Consider the following 19953-nt stretch of genomic DNA (forward strand, 5'->3'; position numbering starts at 1 on the left):
AACTCCTCCCACACAACCGTCTCAAGACCTGGTCCCGTCTCCTCCCCCTGGGCCAACCAGTCGGAGTCCAAGCCTTCCCGGATCCGAGCGACTTTATCATACAGATACTGCGCAAAATCCTCGGCCCTCCCCTCCAGGGGGTCCCCGCCTCCCCTCAATTGAAGGAGAGAGCGGGTCACCCTGAAGAGGGCGGCCGGGCAGTTATCTGATGACGCGATGAGAGTGGAATAGTAATTAGTTCTAACCACCCCCATCGCCACTAGGTAGGATCTAACATATGTCCTTACCTGTGTTACAACGATGTTGAAAATGTTTCCACACCCTGCTTAACATTTGCTCATTAGATGTTATTTTTTTAAAAGAGAGAGAGAGATTAATCAACTTGTGTAGATGTAATAAAGGGACGGATTGAGATGAGCTGCTTCTGGTCTCCTAAGACGTGTAAACCTTACATTGTGCTTTGATGCCCCAGGTGAAATTGGTTTCTTCCAACATTCATGGGAACACACACACCCCAAATATGCCAAACCACAATTTATTTTTAATAGTTTGTCAATTCCTACTCTTACTTCTCGCAGAATCTTTCAAATTTCTAGTCTTCTGTCTACTTGGCTCTCATTATTTCCTCCACTATTGCACATCAATCTTCGCCTGAGCTTTTTTTATTGAATTATTCTCTCCCAAGCCAGTAGAATGAGAAAAATCTAAAATAACCCTTTGGAAATATAGTATGTGTATATGAATATATTGCTCTTTGTGAAAAAATAAACAGGGAGATTCCTGGTTAGCACTTGGATGGGAGACCACAAGTAGATTCCCGAGCTATAGACTGGCTAGTTGAAAAAAGTTGAGGTGGTAGTAGCAAAACTAGCCATATTGTTGTCAAGAAATTATAACGTCAAATTGTACAACTTGAGGGAAACTGCAAGCATTAACTGCTATCAGATCTACCCCTAAATCAAAACCGCTGCAACTTAAATCTTGTGATAAGATACACTATCCCAGCTTTCTTTATGGTAGATATAAAATGGAGGCAACTTGGTTATGTTGGTGAGGTGATTTTTTTATCTGAACATCTTTCCCAAATTATTAATAATGGTTAACATATTTTTGCATTGAATAGATTGGGATGGAAAATTCTACGGAATAAACAATAATTGCATTGTATTATTGCCTGCTTGTTTCAAACAATGTTTTTCAAACACAGCAATTTTTAAGGTGTGGACTTCAACTCCCAGAATTCCCCAGCTAGCATGAGAATTCTGGGATTGGAGGTCCACACATCTTAAAGTTGCTAAGTTTGAAAAAACGGTGGCTTAAAAACTTCAGCAATTGCACTGAACGCTACAAGCATGCTTTCCAGTGGGGGGGGGGGTTGATTCAGCCAGTTCGCACCACTTTGGCAGAACCGGTAGCTAATTTTTTGTTGCCCAGGCCAGAATGGACTTCCGGAAATGGCATCCACATAGAGAACCGGTTGTTCACATATTTGAATCCCACCACTGATGCTTTCCAAAGGGCTAATAGTCTGCAATAGCCAGCAATCATTTCTCCTCTGCAGAAACCTCCAGTCTAGAAACTCCTCTTTAGTGCAATTTTTTTTTTGTAAGTCTGAGCTCTATTATTCCTCTCTGTTCCTACGAAAAGACAGCTCCTATTTATGCTTGGCAGTGGATAGAATCTTCAGATCTCAACAAGATTAAATATTTATTCATTTCCAGGCACAGATCTGTGCTTTGCCAGATGGCAAATTAGCACCCTCCATAGACTTGAAGCTGCACTTTTGCCTAATATGGATGGAAGTAGGTTACTTTGTCAGAGAGGCAGACAGTCCAGTAGTTACACTGAACAGGCAGGCCAAAAGCAACCCGTCCCCATTTTATACCCCACACAGGCAAAATAAACGAGCCGAGAACCAGCTGCTTCACCGCTGGTTGTTATCTGTGAATACGGTTGTGGTGAAGCTTGTAAGCAGTTTAATGTTCAAATGCCACGACACAGGTGGTCCTCGACTTACGACTACAATGAAGCCCTAAATTTCTGTTGCTAAGTGAGACAGTCGTTAAATGAATTTTGCCCCATTTTATGACCTTTTGTCACGGTTGTTAAGTGAATCACTGCAGTTGTTAGTAATACGGTTGTTAGGTGTATCTGACTCCCTATTGACTACTTGTTAGAAGGTCACAAAAAGTGATCACACAACCCCGGGACACCGCAACTGTCATAAATATATGCCAGTTGCCAAACATCTGAATTTTGATCATGTGACCATGAGGATGCCACAACTGTCGTTAAGTGTTGAAAACAGTGATAAGTCACTTTTTTTCAAGGCAGTTGTAACTTCGAAGGGTCTCTAAATGAACTGTTGTAAGTTGAGGACCTCTTGTAAATAAAAAGTAGTTTGCCCAATTAGACTGCAAGGTAGTGAATGAACAACAGCAATTTGGATTGTGGCTAACCTCGATACTAGCTGTGTGGATTATATTTAAGTTGCAATTTGCTACATGTAATCCTCGCTTACCGACTGCCTCATGCAGTGTCAAAGCTACAATTTTTTTTTAAAAAAAAAGGCAGCTGACACAAATTCTGTTGCACAACCATCGGAGCATCCCAATCATACAATCACCCATTTGGGCCCTTTGCAACCAGGGTACATTTATGGTCGCCACCACATCCTGCAGTCACATGACTGCTATTCACATGCTTCACAACTGGCTTCTGACAAGCAAAGTAATGAAGGACACAGAAGTTGCAGTCATGTGACATCTTACGTTACACCCATTGTCATTCACTTAACAACCAAATAGAAGCAAGCCCATTGCAGTTGCGTGATCTTCAGCTTAGTGACCACATCATTTAGCGACGGAGTTGATGATTGCTTCGTGTTTACTAAACAAGAGCTACCCAAATCATATCTTTCATGGTCTCCTTTCTAACTATGAGCTTCCCTTGTGAAAACTAAGAGAATAGCAATAGCAATAGGACTTAGACTTATATACCGCTTCACAGTGCTTTACAGCCCTGTCTAAGAGGATTACAGAGTCAGTCTATTGCCCCCAACAATCTGGGTCCTTGTTTTACTGACCGTGGAAGGATGGAAGGCTGAATCAACCTTGAGCCAGACAGGCTCGAACTCCTGGCAGTCGGCAGAGTCAGCCTGCAATACTGCATCCTAACCACTGCGCCGCCACCACAGCTCTGGAGTTGGGAGTAAAAAGCATTTGCCATACCAAAGAAGGAAGATACAGTCTGTCAACTCTTTTCATTGCTTTTTAATTTCTAAAATAAGTATAAAATATAAAAGCCATTGGAAGAAGACAAAAAGGGACATTGGTAGGAACCATCAATTTTGGCACTAGCAATCAAGTTGAACGAAGAGCAAACCTGTTGAAGAAAGATGTGAACATTCCTTATAAGTTTGTGAACATTCCTTAAACTGCAGATTTTTGGATATGCAGCCTACAGTCCCTGTAATTCTCAGCCAAGAGGTTGAGAATACAGGGAGAAACATTTGGAAAAAGCTAGAAAAAAACAAAAATCTGATGTATTTTAATGTGAGTGGGAACAAATACTGTTGCCAATGTATATCCACTGAACAGATTGTTACAATTGGTTGTAACTCACTGAATAAAGTTAGTGAAAGTTAAAGGTAGTCCTTGTTTAGCGACCACCTCATTTAGTGTCCATTCGCAGTTGTTATGGTGATGAAAAAGTAACTTCGCAGTCAATTCTCTATGTTTATGACCTTTACAGATTTGTAAAGCAAAGGGAAGCTGAAGTAAGATCACAAGCAGTTGTGTTTTCATTTAGTGACTGTTTTGCTTAATTACTGAGTTGCCAGTCCCAGTTTTGGTTGCTAAATGAGGGCTACCTGTACTATTTTAAGAAATAGTAACAAAGATCTTAAGATACAAAATAAAAAATATCCCATTGAACAAATCCTTTATTTATCCCACAAATCTATTTAAAAGTAATTATTTCCCCTATTGACTTTTTCCTAAGTAGAATATTCTGAAAGGGAAGCATTCCAAAGATTGGATGAAGCTAATCTGTGGGAATGGAGGTTTTTGTTTTTTTTTAAAGTAGAAATGGCTGTACAATAGCAAGTGCATAATTGAAGCTCACTAATTTTGTATAAGTGCTGTATACAAAAAGAGGATCAATTACAGTCATGGCTGCCATCTTGACTTTTTTGACCTCCCTCACAAATGCTCCTACATATACAATAATAAGAGGACACTTTTTAAAAGATTATTTGAGACTTTTCTGAACAAGCAATAAGCAGAGACTCCCGTGGCTTATTCGTCAGACTTTAAAAAGTTCAGTGATTTTTCCAACTGCAATTTAACAGGAATTTTATCCACACAGTATTTTATCTCCCAAGAGGCAAATGTGAAAAGAAAGAAGTATCTGCAATAAAACCAACAGGTTATAAAACAGACTCTTATTTAACCTCCATTTTAAAATGAGTTTAAAAAACAAACACGAGAATCCTTTTACATTGTATTTCAGTTTGCCTTCCATTTGCAAAAACTTAAAAAAGAAATATATTTTATATCTACACTACCAATGCATCTCCCATGTTTTTCCATTAAAATATGTATTTCAAATAAAAAATGATTTTATAAAAAAAGTTGGAGGGGTTGACTGCCATACTGCAGGTTATCAAAAAGGGAGATTATTATTATTATTATTATTTAAAAAAAACACTACAGGAGGAATATATTGTTCCCTCATTTGCAAAAGTTAAAGGGGACTATAATCTACATGTACATAATTACAAAAAAGAAGCAAACCTTTCTCCAGATATTAGGAGAATAGGCTGATAGGATGGCATGTCATATCATTTTGCCAGCAAAATATTCATGTATTTCATGGTAACCTCTCAGAGACTAAAGCAATGCCCAGTGTATGATGGCACACCTTTAACTTCCCATATCATGGGAGGTATATAAAAATACAGGTAGTCCTTGACTTACAACCATTTGTTTACTGATCGTTTGAAGTTACAACAGCAGTGGGAAAAAAGTGACTTATGACCGCTTTTCACACTTAATGGCCCCATGGTCACCTGATCAAAATTTGGGTGCTTCGCAATTAGCATGTATTTATGACAGTTGCACTACCCCAGGGTCATCTGATCATCATTTGTATCTTTCCCATCTGGCTTCTGGCAAACAAGGTCAATGGGGAATCTGGATTCCCTTAAGGACCACATGGTTCGTTTAATAACTGCAGTGATTCGCTTAGCAATTGTAGCAAAAAGGTCATAAAATGGGGGCCCGTTCACTTCAAAGCTGTCTTGCTGAGCAACGGATATGTTGGGTTCAATTGTGGTCATAAGTCGAGGACTACCCGTATGCAAAATGAAAATCAGGCACTTACAGTGCAAGAACTCCCACGGATCAAGTTACCCATTGCATAGAATTTTGTGCCACGAGTGCTTTCGAAAACTGCAAAGAATGAATGCATAGCTAAATTGAAAGGATAACAAGTCTCCTTCCAAGATAAACGGAGAGGCTTCCCTATAGTCAGTCACTCTTTTTTCCGAAGGTGAATGTAGACAATCCCACTGATGAGGGCCAAGGGAAAAGACAGCCAGGCTAGTATGAAACAGTGACCGTAAGAGCCGCCAGGCATTCGGCCACGCTGGAACGTGTCCACATGGATAGTGTAGATCAAGGCAGCTGTGAACACCGAGACAGCTGGGAAGGAATCAAAAAAGGTGAATTAGGATCAAGTTATAGCTCCATCTTGCTTCCCCATCTTCAGCAAGCAACCTAAAGGATAATTACATCCTTCCCATCCATATAGACAATTCCTATATAGTGCAAAATCCCACCAGCCGCCTATTCAGATCTGCAATAGGCATCCCAGGATCACTAGAGATGAGTAGAGTGGTGAGGAACTTACGATGTTTGGGATGTTATTGAACTACAACTTCTTATTGGTAATTCTGATTGGAATAGCTGGGATCAGTGTTTCTGAACCTTGGTGACTTTAAGACAGATGGACTTCAACTCCCAGAATTCCTCAGATAGCAATTCTGGCTTGGGAATTCTGGGAGTTGAAGTCCACCCATCTTGAAGTCACCCCTCTGAAGGCTATTTGAAGAGCCAAGTTTTCCTTCTCCTGAGCTCCACTTCTTAACTGGGGCTTGCAAGGTCTTTATATTAAAAAGATAATTTGGGCAAAATGGAACATAACCAGATTCACAACCAGATTCATCCAGAGTTCCAACAAAGTAGCTAAACGCTTTGCAAATCGTTCCAATTAAGTTAGACCTTAACATGCTGGAGAATTCTGGGAGTTGAAGTCCATACACCTTCAAGTTGTTATGGTTGAGAAACACTGATCTATGCAATACCCCTTGCTGTTTATGTCTTACATATGGAAACCTACGCTCCCCTACAACTCAGTCCTAATCTTCCTTCCTCGTAGATGCTACCACCTCTCTCTTGCTCTATGATTCTGCAACATTCAAATGGGACCCTTACCAGTCAATATCTGGAAAATTCCTGTGGCATAAAACAGGCTTCCCCGCTTCATCGTGTAGAGCTGCCACATGAAAATAATGAAAGCCAAGCTGGAGAAGAGAAGGCTTAAAACCATGAATGCCTGGACTCCATGAAGCCATTCTGGGGAAAGAAACCATTGAAGAGAAAAGACCATTAAGAGCAGATCTTACCAATCTGCCTTCTCCAGTAAATTTTCCAGCAGCCCAAATGGCTAAAATGTTTCAGTCGTATTTACTGGAAAATTCTGGGTGCTGAACATTTTAAGGAGCACCCGGTTTGGGGAAGGCTCCATAAATGCATCCATATCTTGAAGCAGGATGGGGGCAAGCATGCAACCTTCTTTCCACCCTCTTGCCAAGTTTGACCTTTTCCTGAAGATTGTAGAAGTTGACCAGGCTGAGCCCGAGGGTGGGTTCAAACGCGTCGTAAGTCACGAGTCCTTGCGCACCCACAAGAGATCTAAATCCAGTCCGTCTTGAATACCTTCTTAATTCCCGCTCATTTCCTTTAACCATTAGTAGCTCAGATTCTTGCAGAGGGCTTAAGCTTGTAATAAATCTTTATACTCATTTGAACTGCCTGAATCTCCTGGTTTCCCTAGCCTAGCGCTTGACATAGATGGTCCTGGGTCATTTCCACAAAACACACAGTATATACTCACTACTATCAGACACTGGGTGACATGTCCAGTTCTGGCGCTGGTTTTCTATCAGACATTCATACCAGATGTTCACTGTTTCTCTATCAGGCAGAACCCACCATGACTAGAATAAAAAAAAAAAAAAAGCAAAGACAAGGAGTTAGGACAGAAAAGATGATGCCGAAGAGGGTCACCTTTCCAAATATGTGAATGAAGGTTAATAAACTGGCTCCAACCCGTAACTAGTTGCGGAGTCCAAATAAAATCTTGTTTCCACCATTCCCTTTGAAACACCAGTAATTTTACAGTAGATGAGTCTTTATTGAGCAGAGGGTTGAGTGTGCTACTTTGAAAACAATAGCCAACAACAGTTGTAATAACTGCAGCTTGGCAAGATGGATGGATGGATAGATGGATGTAGAGAATAGAATAGAATAGAATAGAATAGAATAGAATAGAATAGAATAGAAGCTGGAAGGGACCTTGGAGGTCTTCTAGTCCAACCCCCTACTCAAGCAGACAAATGGTTGTCCTCTTCTTAAATACCTCCACTGATGGGGCACCCACAACTTCTGAAGGCAAGCCTGGTTTATTGGTTTATTGTTCTCACTGTTGGGAAATTTTTCCTTAACTCCCGGTTGCTTCTATAGATAGATAGGCAGAATGGGATGCTGCAGATATAATTTACTTGGACTTCAGTAAGGCATTTGATAAAGTAGATCACAACCTACTACTTGACAAGATAGAAAAATGCAGGTTAGACAGCATCACCACCAGATGGATCCATAGCTGGCTGACCGGCCATACTCAGCGTGTGGTCCTCAATGGAACCACATCTACATGGAGGGAAGTGTGTAGATGGGTGCCCCGGGGCTCTGTTCTGGGCCCAGTGTTCTTCAACATCTTCATCAACAATATGGACGAGGGGATAGATGGGGAACTCATCAAATTTGCAAACGACACCAAGCTGGCAGGAATAGCCAACACTCCAGAAGACAGGCTTAGGATACAGGAGGATCCGGACAGACTTGAACACTGGGCGCTATCTAACAAAATGAAATTCAAGGGTGAAAAAAGTAAGGTTCTACATTTAGGCAAGAAAAACCAAATGTACAGGTATAGTACAGGGGGTACCTTGCTCAATAGTAGTAACTGTGAGAGGGATCTTGGAGTCCTAGTGGACAATCACTTAAATATGAGCCAGCAGTGTGCTGCAGCTGCCAAAAAGGCCAATACAGTGCTGGGCTGCATTAACAGAGGGACAGAATCAAGATCACATGAAGTATTTAATACCACTTTACAATGCCTTGGGTAAGGCCACACTTGGAATACTGCATCCAGTTTTGGTCACCACGATGTAAAAAAGATGTTGAGACTCTAGAAAGAGTACAGAGAAGAGCAACAAAGATGATTAGGGGACTGGAGGCTAAAACATATAAGGAACGGTTGCTGGAATTGGGTATGTCTAGTTTAATGAAGAGAAAGACGAGGGGGGACATGATAGCAGTGTTCCGATATCTCAGGGGTTGCCACAAAGAAGAGGGAGTCAAGCTATTCTCCAAAGTAACCGAAGGCAGGACGAGAAGCAATAGGTGGAAACTAACCAGAGAGAAGCAACCTAGAACTAAGGAGAAACTTCCTGACAATTGGAACAATTAATCAGTGGAACAACCTGCCTCCAGAAGTGGTAAATGCTCCAACACTGGAAGTTTTTAAGAAGAGACTGGACAGCCATTTGTCTGAAATGGTGTAGGGTTTCCTCCCTGAGCAGGGGGTTGGACTAGATGGCCTCCAAGGTCCCTTCCAACTTTATTATTATTATTATTATGAATGAATGAATAAATGAATGAATCCTTGAAATTGAACTGCACATTATATAGGCAGTCCTTGAACTTATGACTGGTCTCTTAGCGACTAACCGAAGGTCAGATAGACCTACCTTGAGGCTACTTATGATCTGGATTCAAAATTCTGATGGTCGCCTCCTCACAACTATATGACCAAACCTTGGGCACTCAGCAACACAGCTGCATTTACGGACATTTGCATTTTCCATGGTCACATGACTGCCTTTTACAACAGTTTTGCCCAAAATCAGCACTTCTGGTTTTATAGAAAATCATCGGTTCACTTAACGACCATGGTGATTTGCTTAATGACCACTGCAAAAAAGGTTGTAAAATGGAGTCGGTCATGTGAAAGACCCATTTTATGACGGTCACGACTTACAACCATGATGGGCAAGCTTCATGATGGTCCTAATTGAGGAGTACCTGTACTGTAATTGTAAAATTTGTTTCCCCATCCTGTGGAATCAGAGAGGCAAAATTTACTCAAGGGAACAAGAAGCATTTGAAAACATTCTGACTTTCCAAAATATTTTTCCACAGCTTTTTCTCTTCAAGTTTTTTTTCTCTAATTGGTTTTATGTGCAGTCTGGTAGCGGACAGAGCCAAGCCCTGGAGGCTGCCACACATTCCTGAATCTCTCTCTCTCCCCCTATAACTTCTCTGAATGTCTCTCTTCTCAATTCTTCTTTCCTGGTGTGGGGCCATTCTATCCCCCACCCCTTTCTCTGTTCTTTCATTTCCTTCTCTTAGTGGACAGTGGAACTTCTGATTTTTTTTAAAGATGTCCTATACAGGTAATCCTTGACTTACAACTATTCCTTTAGTGACTGTTCGAAGTTACAATGGCATTGAAAAAACTGACTTATGACCACACAGCATCCCTTGTACAATAGGAGCACAAGAGTGTGAGAACACCTTCTTCTCCGGTCATCTTTTTGGTGAGACACAGGCAGAAATCCAACAGGTGACTCTTCTTCTTTTTTCCCATGGCCAGGAGGGAAGGGAAAACAATTACAGGCAGTCCTCGACTTACAAACATTTGTTTAGTGATCATTCGAAGTACTACAGTACTGAAAAAAGGGACTTACGATCTTTTTTCACACTTATGACTGTTACAGTATTCCCATGGTCCACATGATCAAACTTTGAACACTTGGCAGCTGGCAAGTGTTTATGACAGTTGTAGTGTCCGGGGGTCGTGTGATCCCCTTTTGTGATCTTCTGACAAGCAAAGTCAATGGAGAAGCCATAATCACTCAACGATTGTATTACTAACTTAACAACTGCAATGATTCACTTAAAAACTGTTGCAAGAAAGGTCATAAAATGGGACAAAACTCACTTAACAACTGTCTTGCTTAGCCATGGAAACTTTGGGCTCAATTGTGGTCGTAAGGCGAGGACTACCTGTATTTAGGTCTCCTGAGGGTGTAATTAGTGGCAACCCTAATCTACGGTACTACTAAAAAGCCAAGTTTGGGGAGCAGATTCAGGGGGAGAAAACAAAAGGAGAAAACAAATTACTTTCACCTCAAGTGATATAACAGGGGACACAATGTAATGTATTCAGCAAATGTCACAAACACAAACTAATATTTTAAGGCAGGGTTTCTCAACCTTGTAATTTTAAGATGGGTGGACTTCAACTCCCAGAATTCCCCAGCCAGCATTGGTGGCTGGGGAATTCTGGGAGTTGAAGTTCACCCATCTTCAAGTTGCCAAAGTTGAAAAACACTGTCTGGAGGAATTCAGCTGTGTGGGTAATTTTGGCTTATTTTGTTTTGTTGGAAAAGAACAGATTCCTCATTCAAGATAAAAATATTATTGAGTTAAACAAGTCATATATGCAAATAGTTCAAAATGGAAACAGGATTCATGGTTGTAACCCAGCCTTTTCCTGTGTTAACAGGCATGCTTTTGTGATTTTTTAAATCAACAAACTACTAGTCCTGAAGGATTTGTCAGAGATTCCTGAAGCAAGGAAAGAGACACAGATTTGTCTGCTCAAGAGAGTTATCTGTCTTTCCCCAGCAAAGGTTCAAAATGCAGCCACTGACAATTCACCATTCAAAACAGATATACTGTACACACACCCAAAAAAGCCATCTTAAATCGGAGGGGGTTAATATCAATAATCTTCCTCATACTAGTTGTCAGACTAACAAAATATGAGGATAGAGACATTTTCTTTGGGATCAGTATAAAGCAGGATAGAACAATCTTTTATTTAAAGAAATCTGTTTTAAATTTAAAGGAGGGGGGAAAAAAGAAATATACTTCAAAAATAATGCTAAAAAAATTCAACTCATAAAGGTTTTTCAGGCTGTATCATATTCCCAGTCAGAGTTGTTAGTTGGCATTTGTTTCCCAAATGCATTTTTTTTACCGTTTAAGAGGGCTCTCCCAAAACATAAAACGTGCAAATAAGCGTGTTTACAGATGTGTAAATATATTCTTCTTTTGGGGAGAAACAAACACCAATTAGAAATGCAAGGAGCAAGAAGAATTTCAGGCAGAAATGTAATGTCATTGGGGATTCTTTGAAGTGTCTATGGCCTTCTCTTAGGCTCTGCTCTTGACATCTGAGGAGCAATTATCTTGAATAAAAAAATGTGGCTGGCTTTTTCAAGGGATTCTCTTCTGATCAGTTTATTTGAATTCCTCACAGATATTTAACTTGTGAATAAATCTTATTATTCTTAATAGAGAGATGAATAAATGTGTAGAAGCCAAGATCATCTGGGACACATCTGAATATCCTTTAACTGTCCTTTAGCTTTAGCTCAAAGTCCTTGGCTAACCAATCTTGAAGAAAACAATCAGATGACATAGCCTTCCTCTCATCCTTAGCCATCAACCAAAGCAGATCAATTTCTTATTTTTCTGAACTGAAGACTGAAGTAGTGTTTTCCATCTTCTCTTGACACCAGGCCAGCTACCACATAACTGTGGTGGTTCGATGGTGACCAAGCTTATAATGCAAAAAGTGTGAAATCAAGCCAACTACCTCACTATGTCCTTCGTTTTTATCTATTTTTTCAGCAACAGATAGTGATGATGGGTAAAAGTAAGTTGTTCAGCATTTTTTCCTTAATTCCAACCCACATTACTGTATGTGTAAAACCTTCATCCTCGCAGCAAACATTTTATCTCCTGAATAAACAGGTGATGAGCACATACTAAAATATATAAGGAGGTTTATGTAGGAGAAGAGGCAGAACCTGGGGGAAGGTGGAGTCAAGGAAGCAATCATCCTGGAGTCCTTACGTTCTCACAAGTGTTCCAAATCCAGCCCCACCCCCACTGAACTCTGTTGACTCTTATCTAGCACCAATTTAGTGCTGATCATTAGTTGACTAGATTCTTGTAGGTAGGCATGAGCAATAAATCAGCTTAATTGCAACTTAACATGTGGTCCTGATTCTTCATGCCTGATAGTTAATTTTTTTTCTTTCAAGTGAAATGCTGAGAAAAAATTATTTACTATCCTTGATTAAAACCTGGTACCTCATCAAAGAGTCAGAGGAAATTGTCTCTAGAGTCAAGCTTACTAAATCATGAAGCACCCCTTGTGAAGTCCAGATGGCTGGACAGTTCTGGGAATTGTAGCATAACAGTACTAGGCACAGAAGGGTAGGGAATGTAGAATAGCTAAGCAGCTCTCAAGCGAAACATTGAACCTGCAGATTAAACACTGGAATATTTCAGTTCTTTCTTACCTTGTCCAAGGTGGCTACAAAGAGTAAGATGAGGATAAGAACGTGGAGGGCTGTGACCCCAAAGAGAAGGAAACTCATTCTGGAAGCTGAATGGAGAGAAGAAAAACATAGATTAAGCTTACTCCTTCCTTGTGGCTGGTTAAAGCAACTAGGAACTACTGTCTTCCCAAGCAGCATTAATCCCACTGTGTCTCCTCAAACTGATAAATTCTGCTCTCTCCAGATTCTGCTTTTCAGAAGCTTTCTCTCTATTATCCAGCCGTCCCCATGTCACTTCCCAAGGATTCACATATCTCAAATCCAAAGGAAAAAAAATGAAAAATTTTCTCCCGTTACCCAGACCTTAGCCAGTTTATTCCAAATTGCCTCAGGATGCTCAGATTTTGAAGCCCTTCCTTAAATGCAACGTATTTCCTCCTTCCTCCTGCCCCGCGTCAGAGAAAGCAGAATCTGGGCTCCTGCAGCTAGTTTAAATTCCTGTGGCTGTAAGCCTGGCTTAATGTGATCCAGATGTTTAAAAGTTATGTGAGCTGTGGGCAAGAAGAGGGAGGTAGAAAGGGTTAGCAATTGCCTAGATATGTTGCCGCCCTTTGCAGCCCCATCAAGACTGCACACGTGCACACACACACTCACAAACGGTTTAATTTCCTCCAAATGGCAAAGAGGGAATCCAATGTTCCTCAACCATGGCAACTTTAAGACGTGTGGATTTCTGCTCTCAGAATTCAGAGAGCGGAAGTCCACAAGTCTCAGAATAATAGACTCACAAGGCTGGAAGGGACCTGCCCATGGCAGGAGATTTTGTATATCTCAAACAAAGAGTTGTGCAAACTTTTCTTGGAAGCCTCCAGTGATGGAGAACCCACAACTCTTAAAATTGCTAAAGCTGAAAAACATTGTAGTAGGCAGTACAGAGCAGAGAAAGGAAATCTGGAACTGAGTTTATAATTAAGCAATAAATGCGAACATTTTTCTCATCTGATTCTTATTGCTAGGCGCTATTTTTTTTCAGTTTGTTTTAATGCCAAAGTTCCCCTAACTATATGGCTTCGCAGATGAGGCACATCATTCAGATTTGTGTTTTTCTTCCACACTGTCCAATTTATTACCAGGTATTCCATTAACAGCAAATCTGATTCTCTAGTAAGTTTACTTGTATGACCATATTCTGGCCATAATATATGGATTGCATTCCTACTTTGCAATTTAAGATGAACATTAAAAATAATGTACACATTGAGCTGGCATTTAAAACAGATTTAATACAGTAGTCCTCGACGTACGGCCACAACTGAGCCCAAAATTTCTGTTGCTAAGTGAGACAGTTGTGAAGTGAGTTTTGCTCCATTTTACGACCTTTCTTGCCATGGTTACTAAGTGAATCAATGCAGTTGTTGTTAGTAAAATGGTTGCTAAATGAATCTGGCTTCCACATTGATTTTGCTTGTCAGAAGGTCATAAAAGGTGATCATATGACACACACACCCCGGACACTGCAGCCATCATAAATATGAACCAGTTGCCAAGCATCCAAATTTTGATCATGTGACCATGGGGATGTTGCAATGGTCATCTGTGTGAAAAACGGTCATAAGTCACTTTTTTCATTTCATTTAATTTTGGTCACTAAATGAATAGTTGTAAGTCAAGGACTATTTATAATTCATCACCTTCAACTTATGAACGGAAGATGGTTAATCCATTAATTCAATTGTTTTGAAGAGTCCAAGGTGTCTTTCAGCTCATATCACTGAATGTGCTGGCCAGGGCTGTTGAAAATTGTAGCTCAACCCCACCCATAGCTTGGTCAATAATATGAGGCATTGGAATTTTTGACTTGACAATAGCTGGGATGTTACTCATTCCTGAAGTAACATCTAGCATAGATGACCAATTCTCTGAGCTTTAATCATATGATTTTGAGTTGGGAGGCATATATTATTATTACTTTTAAAAAAAATCTTGTAAAATCTCATCTGAGCAGTGGGAGACAACAATAGCACCATTGTCGTCCTCCTCTAGCAAGAAAACATTTTGGGGTCAAGTCTTACTAATGGCTTTCAGATTCCTGAGCTTTGAAAAAACATTTCATTTCATGTTTTGAACAGTTCTTAATCTTTTGTGGCTTGGGCCCTTTTTGGAGCCAGGTGAAACCTACAAGCCGCTTCTCAGAAACATGTTTTTAAATGTATAAAATAAAATAGTGAAATTAGTTGTAAATGTTATCCCATCAAAGTCCACACAGACACAGACGTGTGAAATCTATGCATGGACACTCAACTCTATGGACTCCGGGTTAAGTATCCCTGTTTCAGAATAAAATAAGAGACCCAGTCTGGTGGGCTGAGAGAGCTAAGTCTTCTATAGCTGAGAATTCTGGGAGCTGTAGTCCCAATATATCTGGGAGGGGGAGGTCAATTGGACAATATGAGAGTGTAAACAAGAGGATAATCACAGATATGCCAACTCAGAGTAGGGCTGCAGTTTAGCGGATCTCATTATCCACCATGTGATGGCCTTTTCATTCAGATCTGCTTCTTCATTAATGCGGCACAATGATGTTTGAAGGGGCATTTCCTTCATCTGTAATCTAAACAGAAATTCTCCATGGACTAAACTTCGATTGTTAAAATTCTCTTCTGCTTTCTGTTTCACATGGACATAACGGCCAAGTGACGTTTTTCAGAAGAAAAAGGCGTTCCCTTCCTTGAGTAATTCCCCACCAAGTAATTGGAGTTTCCTGACACAGGCAGTAAACAACCTTCTCCAGTCCAGGAGGTGATCAGAGGATAGCTAGGCTAGGAAGGCTGCGAAAGAGTTAACTGACTGCTAAATCAAAAGGCCCCCAGTTCTTGGAAAGTTTGGTTACTCTGCAAAGATGCTTAACACTGCATAATTATAAGGTAACATGCACAAAAATAAGTTCTGCAAACTTAGCAGCACTCCCTGCCCTGAAAAAACTAAGGGGAAACCGTGAATAGTGCAGCATAAGCTTAAAAGCAAGCACTGTTGTATTTGAAGAGACGTAAGTTTGCATAGAATGAACTATACAGTTTCCAGTACACAATATTCTGTACGTTATTTATTCAGCAAAATATATAGCCAGTGAGATTTTTTTCTGAGTATGTGCGCGTTGGGCTCCAGATTTAAGTTAAAATCCTACAGGCAGTCCTTGACTTACAACCATTCATTTAGTGACAGTTAGAAGTTACAAGGGCAGTCAAAAAAGTGATCTGCAACCATTCTTTGCACTTACAACCTTCACGGTATCCCTATGATCATGTGATCAAAATTTTGGGCGCTTGGCAACCAGCATGTATTTACAATGATTGCTGCAGCCCAGAGTCACGTGATCACTATTGGGATCTTCCCAGCTGGCTTCTGACAAGCAAAATTAATGGGGAAATGCAGACTCCCTTAACAGCCACTTAACTGCCTTCACTTCACAATCATGGCAAAAAAGGTAAAATTGGGCGTGACACACTTAACAACCACCTTGCTTAGCAATCAAAATTCTGGTCTCAGTTGGGGTTTTAACTTGAGGACTAACTGTATTTAAATCTTAAAGTTATAAGGCGATCTGCATGAAATCCAGCATTTTCACTGCAAGGCCCTTTTCAAAAGCTGTCTGTATATAAGTTACTTAACAGGGTACACCAAGTGTATTAAATTTTGCATTTGATTGTGATACAATAGGCCCATTTTAAGAATAATATAATCCAGATGTGGGGAATCTGTAGTTTTCCAGATGTTGCTGAATGACAACTTTTAGCACAGGGGTAGTCAACCTTGGCTCTTTTATGACTCGTGGACTTCAACTCCCAGAATTCCTGAGCCAGCTGGGAGTTGAAGTCCACGAGTCATAAAAGAGCCAAGGTTGATTACCCCTGTTTTAGCAGCAGCTCCAAAAAAACGGCAGGGACTGAAGTGAGGAATGCCACAGACATACACCCGGAGGATCCTACGCATCCACCCCCCTTCCTTACAACTTCTCACACCCAGATTTTTCCCTAGTACAGTGGGTGTGGAATAAGGGCAGAACTGAAAGCCCTAAAAGTTTATTTTATGCCAAACTTTCTGGCACTCCAGCCTCCTGCTAGTTCTCCAACATCCCTCTGCCTCCCAAGAATTAGCGTTTTGAAAATCTGTTAAGAATCACGATTGGCTAAAATTTGGGGATTCAGGAAATGGCTATTCCAGTTCCTCCCCCTCCCCCCCCCCAATAATTTTAAATGAAAAGTTGATGGAGGGATGGAAGCAAAAGGTATCTTCGGACTCTTCTTCTTTTTTTTAAGACTGCTGTTAACAGGCTAGNTCTCCCCCTTCCCCCCCCCCCCCAATAATTTTAAATGAAAAGTTGATGGAGAGATGGAAGCAAAAGGTATCTTCGGGCTTTTTTTTTTTTTTTTTTTAAAGACTGCTGTTAACAGGCTAGCAAAAATACGGTGCCAAACAATTAAAAAACAAAACAAAACTTCAGCGAAGGCAACGACCCGCGTCCGGAAAGCAAGGCGCGAATGTTAATGAAGCTGGAGAAAGGAGGGGGGGGGAATCTAGGGGAATAGAATAGATGGCGGGGAGGGGAGCGAGTAGGTCGGCCGTCTGATAGGACGGCGCTGTTTCTCTCCCTTCTCCCGATCCTTTTCCAGAAAGTACAGCAATCGCCTGCTGTCCTTCGTTGCTTTCCCGCCTTTCACGAGACCCCCTTTGCCAAGTCTAAGCGGATGAGATCTCGCACCCCTCCCTCCTAAAGCCCCTCCGAAAGTGTGTACACACATACACACACTTCGATCGGTCTCAGAACGACCCACTCGCAACTTTCCCCGCTTCCCGCCCACCCAGCCGGGCGGATTTAGTTACCTGTTGGCAGCGCAGGGGTGGGTAGAGGTGCAGCCGATCGGTCTCCCTGGCGCTCAGGATTTCTTCCGACTGCCCCCGCTTGCTCTTTTTTTTTCTTTTTAATACAAATTTAGTTCATCCTGCTCGTACCACGTTCTCCTCGCCCTGCCCTTGGCTTCTGGCCAGGTGGGTGGGAGCAGAGAGCGCGTGGCTGGCCTGACGCCTCTGAGAAGGGAAGTGGGGAAAGGGGGGGGTCGCTTTGATAGACGTCCGGAGGGTTGGGGCACTCCCTTATGTCGATGCCTCCAGCTCATTTTTGCCAGTAGCTGCCAGGAGAGGCAGATACGGGGAGTCCTTGACCTATGACCACAGTGGGGCCCAAAATTTCCATTGCTAAGCAAGACATTGAGTGAGTTTTGACCCATTTTACGGCTTTCTTTTGCCACAGTAGTTAAGTGATCGCCGCAGTTGTTAAGTTAGTAACACGGCTGTTAAGTGAATCTCCCTTGCCCATTGACTTGGCTTGTCAGAGGGTCGCAAAAGAGGATCACATGACCCCCAGGACGCTGCAACCATCGTAAATATGAACCAGTTGCCAAGCATCCAAATGTTGATCATGGGGATGGCCTTAAGCAGTGGTGGCTAACCTATGGCACGCGTGCCAGAGGCAGCACTCAGAGCCCTCTCTGTGGGCATGCACGCTGTTGCCTCAGTCCTAGGCTTTCAGCTGGGTTTTATAAAACCTTTTCGCTTTAGGCCTCCGCCACCGTGTGCAAAAAAAAAAAAAGGTTCTATCAATCAGTCAATTTCAACTTCTCACTGAAAAAAAAAGATCTTGCAAAGTTGGAATTGATTGATTGAACTTTTTAGTCCCACCCAGTCTGCTGTTACCACCGCAGCCACACCCACCCAATGGGCCACACCCACCCGGCACCCGATGATGCATAAGTGGGTTTTGGGTTGCAGTTTGGGCACTTGGTCTCTAAAAGGTTCGCCATCACTGGCCTTAAGTATGAAAAGCAGTAATAAGTTGCTTGTTTCAATGCCACTGTAACTTCAAATGGTCACTAAACAAATGGCTGTAAGTCAAGGACTACCTGTAATGGTTTTCCCTTCCCTTCAGGCCATGAGGGAGGGAAAAAGAGTCACCTGTTGGATTTCTGCCTGTATCTCACCAAAAAAGATGAATTGGGGAGGAAGGGGCAGTCTTGGTGTTCTTACACTCCTGTGCTTATATATTTTGAGTGTACAGCTCAAAATTCAGGCATAACATCTTATTAGAGACCGTAGAAGCTACTGTATAGTGTTGTATATCAAGCACCCTGTTGGATTCACCTCTGTTCAGACCGTTCCAATTGTTCACAACTTGATGGATTTCATTTGTCCAAGACTGGGTGTCAGGAACTGGCCCTTTTGAGTTTTTGTAAAGTCATGCTTGAGTCCAGAAATCCAGCCACCTTGTCTTCTCTGTACAGGTTGTCCTCAACTTAAGACCATACTTGAGACGAGAATTTCTGTTGCTAAGCTAGGGGCTTGTTGAGTGAGTCACAACTGATTTTACAACCTTTTTTTCTGTGTTAAGTGAATCACTGCAGCTGTGAAACAAATCTTGTGGTCATTAATTCCCCCATTGGGTTTGCTTGTCCAACGCCAACTGAGGTCTCAAAGTGTGATCACATGACCCTGGAACATTGCAACCATCGTAAATACATGCCTGTTGCCAAGCGCCTAAATTTTGATCATGTGACCCTGGGGATGCTGCAGCAGCCATAAGTGCAAGTCATTTTTTTCAGGGCCATTGTAATGTAGGCTAGTGAGACCTGGACAGTGTACAGGAGGCACGTCAGGCAACTGAATTACTTCCACATGATTTGCCTTCGCAGAATTCTGAGGATCCGGTGGCAGGATAAGATACCAGATACAGATGTCCTCTCCAGAGCAGGCCTATCATCAGTTTATACTCTGTTGATGAAAGCCCAGATGCACTGGGCAGGCCATGTTGTAAGGATGCCAGACCATCGCATCCCTAAACAGCTCTTCTATGGTGAGCTGTCTCAAGGAAAGCGATCGCACAGGGGACAAAAGAAGCGATACAAAGACACGCTGAAAGCATCTCTCAAGTCCCTGGATATCGACACCATCTCTTGGGAATTTTTGGCGCATGATCGACCGACATGGCGAACCCTGGTTACCAGGGTTGCCAGACATATGAACACAGAAGGACAATCTTGGCACAAGAGAAGCGAGCACTCCATAAAGCCAGAGCTGCAAATGCTGAAGCAATAGTGTCCACATTTCTCTGTTCAGTATGTGGCAGAACATTCCGTGCTAACATCGGTCTCATCAGCCATCTACGGACACACCGCTGATGGCCCATAATCCATAAG

The 19953-nt window shown here is 41.7% G+C and overlaps 1 protein-coding gene across 2 annotated transcripts; it reads right to left on the reverse strand.

Annotated features, from left to right (window-relative positions):
* Nucleotides 1-5128: 5128 nt before the first annotated feature.
* On the reverse strand, nt 5129-17661 carry EMP3 (epithelial membrane protein 3). 2 transcript variants are annotated; one of them, XM_015810326.1, is made up of 5 exons: nt 17588-17661; nt 12728-12813; nt 7180-7282; nt 6498-6638; nt 5129-5705 (listed from the first exon to the last, which is right to left on the reverse strand). In XM_015810326.1, exons 2-5 carry the CDS (start codon nt 12803-12805, stop codon nt 5536-5538), a joined length of 492 nt encoding a protein of 163 aa, XP_015665812.1. In that variant the 5' UTR covers nt 12806-12813; nt 17588-17661; the 3' UTR covers nt 5129-5535. The 2 variants fall into 2 exon arrangements, with proteins under 2 accessions (XP_015665812.1, XP_015665813.1); XM_015810327.1 differs by lacking the exon at nt 17588-17661 and adding an exon at nt 13070-13097.
* Between the last annotated feature and the right edge of the window lie 2292 nt (nt 17662-19953).

The sequence above is a fragment of the Protobothrops mucrosquamatus genome, unplaced genomic scaffold, assembly GCF_001527695.2.
Source record: "Protobothrops mucrosquamatus isolate PMUCROS unplaced genomic scaffold, P.Mucros_1.0 scaffold8, whole genome shotgun sequence".
NCBI lineage: Eukaryota > Metazoa > Chordata > Lepidosauria > Squamata > Viperidae > Protobothrops > Protobothrops mucrosquamatus.